The 10,220-nt window shown below is 29.2% G+C and overlaps 1 protein-coding gene across 1 annotated transcript in view; it reads left to right on the forward strand.

Moving 5' to 3' along the window:
• The window catches only part of LOC111623863 (28S ribosomal protein S30, mitochondrial-like), an 18,260-nt gene extending 9,001 nt beyond the window's left edge, over nt 1–9,259 (forward strand). Inside the window, exons 3-5 of the mRNA XM_023366584.1 lie at nt 5,037–5,154; nt 8,488–8,655; nt 8,727–9,259. Of these exons, the coding sequence (XP_023222352.1) occupies nt 5,037–5,154; nt 8,488–8,655; nt 8,727–9,181 (741 nt within the window). The 3' untranslated portion in view covers nt 9,182–9,259. The remainder of the gene's footprint in view (nt 1–5,036; nt 5,155–8,487; nt 8,656–8,726) is intronic.
• Nucleotides 9,260–10,220: the final 961 nt, after the last annotated feature.

Here is a 10,220-nt window from a genome sequence, read left to right on the forward strand (position 1 = left end):
TTACAATAACTTATTTGAGAAAATTAAAATACATAAACAATAATATAAAATTCAGTAAGCAAAACATATAATACGTTAAGAAATTATAAAAAAAAAAGAAAACAGTGTGTTACAAAGTAATAGTACCTGTAGCAATAAAAATAAGACAATACAACACCGTTAATGAGATAATGAGAAAGGTTATTTGTATCCAGGAACGGTGGTGCGATGAAAGTATGCACTGATGAGCCTTGTGAGGGCCTCGTAGGCGTCTTTATTGTCCAGGATACCGTGGGATTCATTGGGCCAGCGGTATCCATGCGCCTCCATGGAGGACCGCAGGAAGTGCCTTTCATGATCCAACATAGGACAGTTGAAGATATAATGATCCGAGCTGTCATCCACACCACAAAGAGGACAATCAGAGTTTGCAGCTCCAATAAATCTGGCCAGGTAAGACTGGAACCTGCCATGATTTGTTAAAAATTGAGACATACGATGACATGGTTTGTACCAATTGTTTGAGAGAAATAGTTCAATATTGGGAATAAATTTGTGAGTAATTGGATGGTTTACAGTGAGTAAAGGGCCTCACTATGAAAGAACCCAAAACACCATGCACATTAGTTGGTGGAAACAACACACAGTTAATGCACAATGCGCCCTTTAATTTCTTGGAATACGCCAGCCAAGGAACATAATTCACCAAGCAGCTGTATTTAAATTTTCTTTTTAATTGCACAGCATCCTTAGTTAAGTCATAACTTGGAGTTGGTGACCAACAGTTTTTTTAAACTTCCATATTTTGAGGTGAGTTCATACTAAACAAATGTCCAAGCCAGTGGCCCACATCATTATCAAAATACATTTGATCTTGTGCACCAGAACTAGATGGTAGCGAAGATCCACTTGATGCACTTAAAACAGCAATAGATGCAGTTGTGCAAGTACTACACATTCTACTTCAATTTCTCTTCTCTGCTGCTATCACTTTTGCTACTACTTTTAACTGGTTGTTTCCTCTTCTGTCTCCCTAAAAGAAAATAAACAACTACTACTACACTTCCTAAAAAATTTAAGCTTTTGAACGGACACTCTACACTAGAAACTTCAACTTTAAAAACACTTTAATATTTTGTACAAATATGTTTTATTATTTTGCAACTAGCAGAAGTAGCTAGTTGCAAAATCAACCATTTCAAAACCACCTAATTAAGCAAAATTGCCACAAAAGTAGCTAATTACAATTTTCATTTGTTATTTAAAATTATATGAGGGTGGTATATTGTTATTATTTCCTTATTTAGTATTGTATGAATTTTCTTAAAATTTCAATAATAAAGACATCAAAATCACTATTACAAACAAAAAAAGAAACAGTCTTTGCATTTCCTGAAGATTTTAGGTTGCTTTAATTAGATTGTTTTGCAATTCATTGACTCAAATGAAAATAATATAGATACATATCTTTTGTGCTGAAAAAGATTCTATTCAATAATATCCATTTTAGGTTGCTATTTTTATAGAATTATAATCCAAAAATTAAATAAACTCGCAAAAAACATTAATGGATTTATTAAAACACTTACAACTTACAATAGAAGTAGATACAGCACTTATTAATTTAAAATGATGTAAGAAATCCAGTATTGCACATAGACTTAATGACGTTTCAAATACACTTTGCTCGCGGTATGTTTTGAACAAGCTCAAACAACTCATTCAACTGACTCACTTGCACTGATTGTAGCGCTTAAATAAGGAACAGAAAGTACTAGAACTTTCCCATTAAATCTGAACGTCAAACATTCTACAATTTTCGAGTCTTACCACAGATCATTCAGACGTTGAATGGCCAGTTTCCCACTTGTTCACCAGAGAATGCTCTCATCATCGACCAACATGATAGTGTCTTTCCACCATGATTCAAACGTTTTCTTGCTGTGCAATACTATTATAACCTATTGACCTATAACTTTTTATTTGACTAAATGAGCCAGGGTGAGGCAACCACACCACCTTGCCCCACCATGGCTATACATCTGACTTTGGCACTTTTAATTTTACAATTCAGGAAAGTTATTTTTGATATGGATTACACTGTTCTGTAAAAAATAATTATTTCCATTTCTGTCAAACATTTTTACAGACTTTTATAGTATCAGTAGTGCTGGAACCAATCTGGCAACAGAATTGGCTTAACACCCACAAGCACATCAAAATTCATTTTAAAAAATCACATTTTCTTTCATGGGAGGAGGATTCTGATGCAGAACTATATTATTGTTAAAAAGTATTCTTAAATTGTTTTTTCAATTTTTAACAAAATCAAGATATGATAATAAATATATCAACTAAACCAACATAATAATATGTATCTAACTAAAAGATCAGTTTAAAATATGAAAATTAATGAAATGTGATGATGACAAATAATAATTTATTTATCTCATCTACTGAAATTACAAACATTAATTTTATTATTAATAAAATAGATTTTGTTATTTTACCATAATTTTAAATAAATTTATTGCTAAAGAAACATTAAAACTTTTAATTTAGAAAATTATGCCTACTTACTTTTAAATGCATATAATTTACTGATTTTGAAAGTGTAAGGGCTTAACTATTTACAAAACACTATGGTAAGCAAAAAAGTATTCATATTATTTGCTGAAACCATGATAAATTTATTGGAAGTAATTCATATAGAAAAACAGAAAGAGTTAGTTCACATTTGTAAAAACAAATATAAATTTATGTTTTATAGTGTAAACCATCTTTAATAAAATCAATGTTGAAAGTTTACCAAAAATGCAACTATATAAAAACTCAAAATTTGGCATTGCTAATAAATAAATAAACCAAACAACTGCTTAGTTCAACACTTTCATCAAGAGAAACATTTTCAGTTAAATATCTGTTTGATTTTAATTTAGAGAAACTTAGAAATCATTCTAATTTGTTGATTAGAGTTATTAAATAAAAAAAATATGTCAAACTATACATATTGGGTTTATTATAACTCTGAGATAGATCAAAAACATTTGAAGTAAAGTAATACCTTGGTTTTTGTCGACTATGGTTATCATCAGTTTCGGTTTTTGTCTGTTTTTTTCCTCAGTTTTTTGCCTCAGTTTTTGGTTTTCAAAATTTGCCTCAGTTTTTGGTTTTCGTCAGTTGCTTCAGATTTCGTTGGCTGCCCACGTGACCTCTTGCTAATTTTGTAAAACAAATGGTGCTGATTTGGCATTACCTTGCTCGTTCACTTTATTTTGTCAACATGGAAGAAAGGCATCTATGCAGCCAATTTAAAAGATAATGATTTGATAGAATATAAAGAGAAAATTTGTTTTATTTGGTGGGATTCAAATGAAATGAAACCAACAGATTTTTCATCCAACAATTTAACCATGTGGCCTACTATAGAACATGGAGACAGTAAATTATTTGGTTTAACAACTAACACTGTCACACTGGATCAGATGAAGGCATACAAATCACTTGATGCTCATAATTATTTGACAAGCGGATTTATTCATTGTGATATTTTATCAAGAGCCGTTCGTAATGATTTAATTTTGCTTGTAGGAAAAGTACATATCCTCATTTGAGACTTTCCATTACTCATAACATAAACTGCATTATGTAAAGATGAATTAAATTTTATATTTAGTCACATTTTAATTTGATTAAGTTGTATTTATAATTACCATCAAATTTTTTCTTTTGTCACCATGGTTTTGTGTTGTGCAGTCTCTAACAACTTATTATTAAGATTAAATTAATTAGCCTAATAAGCCCTCCAATTTATTACAGCCATATTTATCATATCAGGGACTGACTGGAGCAAAATAGACTAAATTTTTACAAAAAAATAGCCTTTAATTAACCACAATCAAATTTTTAGTAGAATGTGTTTCAGGCATCACATCAGCCTATATAGATATTTGTGTTTATATTGTATGGATGTATTAGGCTGATGAGAGGGGTCTTTGTGCCTGAAATGCATTTTACTAAAAATTTGATTATTGTTAATTAAAGGCTATTTTTTTGTAAAAATTTAGTTTATTTTGCTCCAGTCAGTCCCTGATATGATAAGCCCTCCAATTTATTACAGCCATATTTATTAAGCTAATTAATTTAATCTTAATTCACATTGTGGGCTAAAAGCATTATTTAATAACCTATTATTGTTTTAAATATATTATTAGAAGTAAATAGCACATTTCTAACATTGTTTTTGTACACAGATTAATCACTCACAAAATCTACGGCAGCCTGCGTTATTAGTGTGGGTTTTTTTCATCTCAAACAACTATTTACACAGAAAGTAATTAGGAAAATATTTGACAAATGTATAACTACTCTCATAATATATGCATATTACAGCAAACTTTTAACTAAAAATGTACTGTAAGTACATTAAATGTTGGAAATGAGAGAGAAATAATGCCAGCACTTCTGGTTTACTGTAGTATGATGTTAGCCTTTTACAATTGGCAGAATATAGATCAGGAGTCTCAAACTCAAACGTAACAAAGGACCAGTCAAATAGATGTATATCAGATGTGGATGTATTTGAAGTTATTCAGTAAACCAAAATATAACTGTAATTAAAAAAAGTTCTAACAAAGGCCTTTTTGTTGCCAGGCCTTTATGACTTATGCAAACAGTTAAACATTTTAATTTCTTCTCTTTTAATCTCCACAAGATGTTGGAAATGTTGATTTTTTAATGGGTTCTGTGCAGTCCAAAGGCTGCTAGTTTGTGACCCATGATATAGATCATATATCATTGATGAAACTTTTTCTGATTGGTTGTGTGTGACATTTTTTGAAAACAATTGCCAGGCTATCAAATCCAGCTATAATAATGCTACTATTTAGCATTCATTACTAATGGCAATTATTTGTCCTAAAACTGAAAATTAGGTTTATGGATATTAATTAATATTTGTGACATTTTTTGATGCTTATTTTTTCTTATTTATGTATATATAGATGTTGAGAAAAATTTTTATTCAATATTAAATTTATTAATGAATTCTATTACAGATAGTTCCATTGGAAGATCCATTATGTAAATTTTCAGAGGACTATATTCCAATGTTTAATTATCATCCAAAATATCAAGGATATGATTATAATAAACGATATCCATCAAGTGTTCCAGGTAAAATTTCTTATTTTTATTTTCTTTTAAATTCTTAAATAATTTATTATATTAATCAAATTATTTTTAATATCAACTGTTGTCTTAAGAATAACATTTGCTATAATTCTATACCTTTTAAAGCATTGACATAAATTTAAACATGAAAAATTTGCATCAAAGTTAACATATATGAATAATACATTAAAGAATATAACACCACAAAATAAACTATATAAATTAATAAATCTATATTACAAAGCCAAACTTCAGCATACAGTGTATAGTTTGTAATAAAAAAAATGCTTTCTGTGGGCTTCAGCCAGCATCATCAGGTTATGGCCACCTTTTAAATGTAGAACAAATCCAACAAATGCTTAAAGGACATTTTAGAACTTGTGGACTTAACATGCCACCCATTCTTTTAACTTGAAGGTTTGATGTACATGCAACACAGAGGGCTACCCATAGGTACTGTCAATACTATCATTCCTACCTTCAAGAATAATGTTGAATGTAGTAGTCCACATATCTATGCTAGATATGTGGACTACATATCTATGCTAGATATGTGGACTACATCCTTGTTGTTTGGAAAAATAAACTGGACATGCAAGCTGTACTACACACTTACAACAACAACAACAACAACCTATATGGTTTCATACTGAGCTTAGAACAGGAATATTATACAGAAGTGCACTTCCTTAATATGAACATAAGAAGAATGAACAACAGTTTTACACTACAGTATAAAGTAAACCATTTTACCATCCAGTGTTGATACTGGCACATTCACATAATCTGTTCAAATTTAAAATAGCATTAGATCAGTGATAAAAAGAGTATACATGCACAGATCCAGTTACAAAAGTAAGAGGGATGAACTCAGTTATATCAAAAGTGTAGAAGTATAACATAGATAAAATCCCAACATAGAAGGCCTCATCAAGAAATACCAAGCCACAAAAGAAGCAGCAGCCCAATGTTACAGGAGTGTAACTTACAACAAAATATTAGCATAAAACTACAGAAAGATCACTGAAACTAAAAAGGTATCATTAGCTATCAAAAGGAGTTCAACTGTATACATGTTACTTAGGAACAACAAGGACACACTCAGCAGAAATCATCATAAGTGTAAACACCATCTCCTTTAATTAATGGACCACAGTGTTGTCAAGAAGCTACAGTACATTGGGGCCACTAAAAGACTGCTGTACCTATATCTCCAAGAGCACTTAACTTGGATTAAAAAAGACAAACCACCACTGCTCTTTCCACCCTTGCATTAGAAATAGATGTCCATCCCCATCTAGACCAGGCGAGACTTTTACATATATTGTCAGAAAAATCGCATATTTGACATCTGGAAAATTGAAATATATAAAACTACAAAGGAAAACTCTTCCATTAACTACAAAGTCAATAATTCCCTGGCACAGGTCTGGAGAGCTTTATTTGAGATCCAGAATACCACTTTTCAAGGCCAGACAATTGACTAATCAGATTTCATCTTGTAATATGTAAATATTTCCAGTGCACATGGCATTCCAAGTTTCAAAAGAAGAAAGCATTCCATCTTAAACATTGTTCTATGTTCAAAAAGCAGCATAACCTGATGATTGTGGCTTAACCCTTTCTCAGTCACTGTTGCATCCCATAATGTCCATGTGTGGGATCACTTTTTTGGCTTTGACATATATCATATGTTCAATGTGAAAAATGTTCTGGAAATTTTCTTTTGTTAAACAAACAACAATAGTGAATGATGTGTTCACTATTATTGTTTGTTCATTTCACTACCAGTATTTCTCCAGTAGATGGAATTATGTTACAGAAATTATTTAGCAATTTTTCACAGGAAGGTTTAGTATCATTCTGGAATATGAAAGCATCTGTGTAACTTGTTTCTGATAGTTTTTTCAAACAAATAAATAAAATTATTTTACTTATACATATTAATAATATTAAATAATTAATAAGTTAAATAACTAAAATTATTAATAAAATAAATAATAAGTAAATCAAATTATTTTATTCCTAGAAAAAAAATATGTAGGAGCTAATTTTTTCATGGTTTTTATTAAAATTAATTATATATAAAATGTCAATGATGATAAAAAAATGATACTTTTTCATTACAAACTGTATATTGTATGCTAGAGTTTGGGTAAGTAATATAGATATACATTAAAGGAAATTTCATTTCATTTAATGACAAAACATTTTCATTAAATGTTTTTAGTGTAATTTAACTTCTTTAGAAGTTAATTGTTTCTGAAGATGTTAATTGTTTTTTTCAGAAATAAATTATGTAATTTTTTTAGTTAGTTTTTTTAACATAATTGAAAGACAAAAAATTCTATAATTTATACCATATTATATTTCTCAATATATATTAATTTAAAATATAATGGATCACATCATTACAAATATACATTTTTTATAATATATAAATTTTCGTCTACAAGTACATATTTTTCTAATATCAGGACTTATTATACTGGCTTTACAGATAATGCTACAGAGTTTCACAGAAAACAATTTTTTGTTTTATTTAATATACCTGGACACATACATAATATTGCATTTTGGACTCTTTTGTCCCTCTTCAGCAGGTATTTTTGTAGTACATTAATTTTCAAACTTTTTTCTTTTGTTTTTAACTCCACCGGACATTCAGTTTTAACCAATAACAACAATAATACTGTAAACTTAAGCCTGTATTAAAACAAATTATTATATTAATGTTTTACATTACATCTGTTTTTTACATTTATTTACTATTTTTACAACTTGCATCTCTTCCTGTTCAATTTGACTTACTTCTGTTTTCCACTTCTTTCGATTATTCTTTTTATCTCTCAGACTCTCCCCTTCCTCTATGATTCTTCGCCATGATTGGTGCATTTCTCTACCGGTATTACTATTTATTCTGTTATTTTGTCAAATTATATTAATATGTTCGTAAACTTGTCTTTTGTAATTATTTTTTTCTTTTTTCCTTATTTTTATTGAATTTAATACTTTCACATCCTGTGGTATTACAGTGCTCTGCTACTACTGAATTTGCATAATTTCTCTTCTTCAAACAAGTTTAAAATGAATCACACTATTTTTTTTTAAATTCCATCAAAACCTTTATTTGCTTATATATAATAATAGTTCTAGATAAGAATTTAATAATCTACATATTCTTGAACTTAAGACAAATTAATATGAAATTTTTAATTTATTAAAAAATATTTTTATTAAAACGAACAAAAATTTTAAAATTATTCAATAAATATTATTTACAAATTAGACTAATTTGATGTATATTGTGTATGTATTTTTTTATTATAAATATAGGTGTTTGGCCTGGTAGTCCATATAAATTTCCTCTGATGTCTTTTCATAATATGAAAGATTTAGCAACTGCAGAAGTACATATTCATGAGAAAGACAGAAAAGTGAGACTTGATGCATATGGTTTAATAGTGTCATATGGCTGGTTAATGGGCATTGCCACTCATTTAGGTAAGAATTATAATGTTTAATTAGAAAACTTGTCAAAGCTGCATCTACAAAAATATAATTTTTTTTAACAGGTTTTACTCCATTTCATGAATTAACTTATCCACTTGTTACACAAACAGTAGTTAGTAATGGCAAACTTTGGGCATTTTTTATTTATCAATTAAATACCATTGGATTACACAGTGATGTAGATAACAATTCTCTTCAAAACTTGTGTTGGTCATCTGGTCCTATGGAATTATTTGATGTAATTGAAAATAATGAATTTAAAGGTTTAAATGAAGATGTTTTCAAGATTTTATATAAATTCTTTATAAACAGGCCATATTATACAAAAGGATTAAACCTGACTCCTTATCTTAGTGAAGATAAAAGATCAGAAGAAGAAATATACCAAACTAAATTAAAACTGAGACAATTATATGAAAATAGAATATCAGACTATGAAATGTTGCAAGAAATTCCAATTTGGAAAAGAATTTATTGGAAAAGACCTATGGCATTACCATCCATTTGGTTAAAATAAAATTATTGAATATTAAAACAGAAATTTGTCTGTAATTCTTATTGCCTATAATTGTGTCCTTCTGAAAGTATCATAATTATGAAATAGTATAAAGTTTGTTTTCAAAATTAATTATTAATATAATTTCATTTGATTTGAAATAAACTAATTAGAAATGTAATCAATTGTCGTTTTTATACATATATATAAAATATACAAAATATTTTAAACTATATATATAATTGTTGTTTAAAAAGAAAGAAAGACAGAAAAAAAAGTGATTTTTTAATAGAACTTAAAGTTGCTTATAATGGATTATTCAAACTGTTCTGTGGAATTTTAGGATTCCTCATGTGATATTCAAACATCCCACGAAGAGATGAATAATAATAATTAGAAATTTTTATTTATTTTATATTTCTCTTTTTTTCCTGCCTTTTTTCATATCTGTGGTAGATTTTCTAAACCCAAAATAGGGTGACTAGGTGGTGAGGGACAGCACCTACTTCTAAAGCTTGAAATGCTTCCTCTGAATGTCTCTCTTCAAAGGACTCTTGTTCATTGTCATTTCTCTCATCCTTTCCCTCTTTATTCATGAGCTTTAACATTTCTTGATCTTCATCACTTTACTCACTCTGTAACTTTGGTGATATTTTCACAATCGGGAATTTTTCATGTTGTATTTGTCAAATCAATCTCTACAATTTCTTCTGAATCCTCAGAAATTTCATTGAAAAATTTATCCTAACATTTTTTCAGAATCAAGCTTTGGACTTTTGCCCCTGTCTCAGCACATCAGAATATTGCATCTTTTATGTCTTAATATCCAAAAAGGTAGTATTGTCAGGCACCAAAATTGACTGAAGCTCTAGTGAATCTATACTTGCAACTTTATTAGCCTGTCCAATTATTTGCTGTCGCTTAGTGCAACCACCTGTCCATCAATGTGTAAAAGGGCACATTGGGCAGACTGCCCTTCCGGAATCAATACTTGCCTGTGGAGAGGTGTTAGGAAGTATCCGCATACTTGTAATCGAATAAATTGTAAAAACTATAAAGC

The sequence above is a fragment of the Centruroides sculpturatus genome, unplaced genomic scaffold (assembly GCF_000671375.1).
Source record: "Centruroides sculpturatus isolate CEXI.00-Female unplaced genomic scaffold, Cexi_2.0 scaffold325, whole genome shotgun sequence".
In the NCBI taxonomy this organism is placed as follows: Eukaryota; Metazoa; Arthropoda; class Arachnida; order Scorpiones; family Buthidae; genus Centruroides; species Centruroides sculpturatus.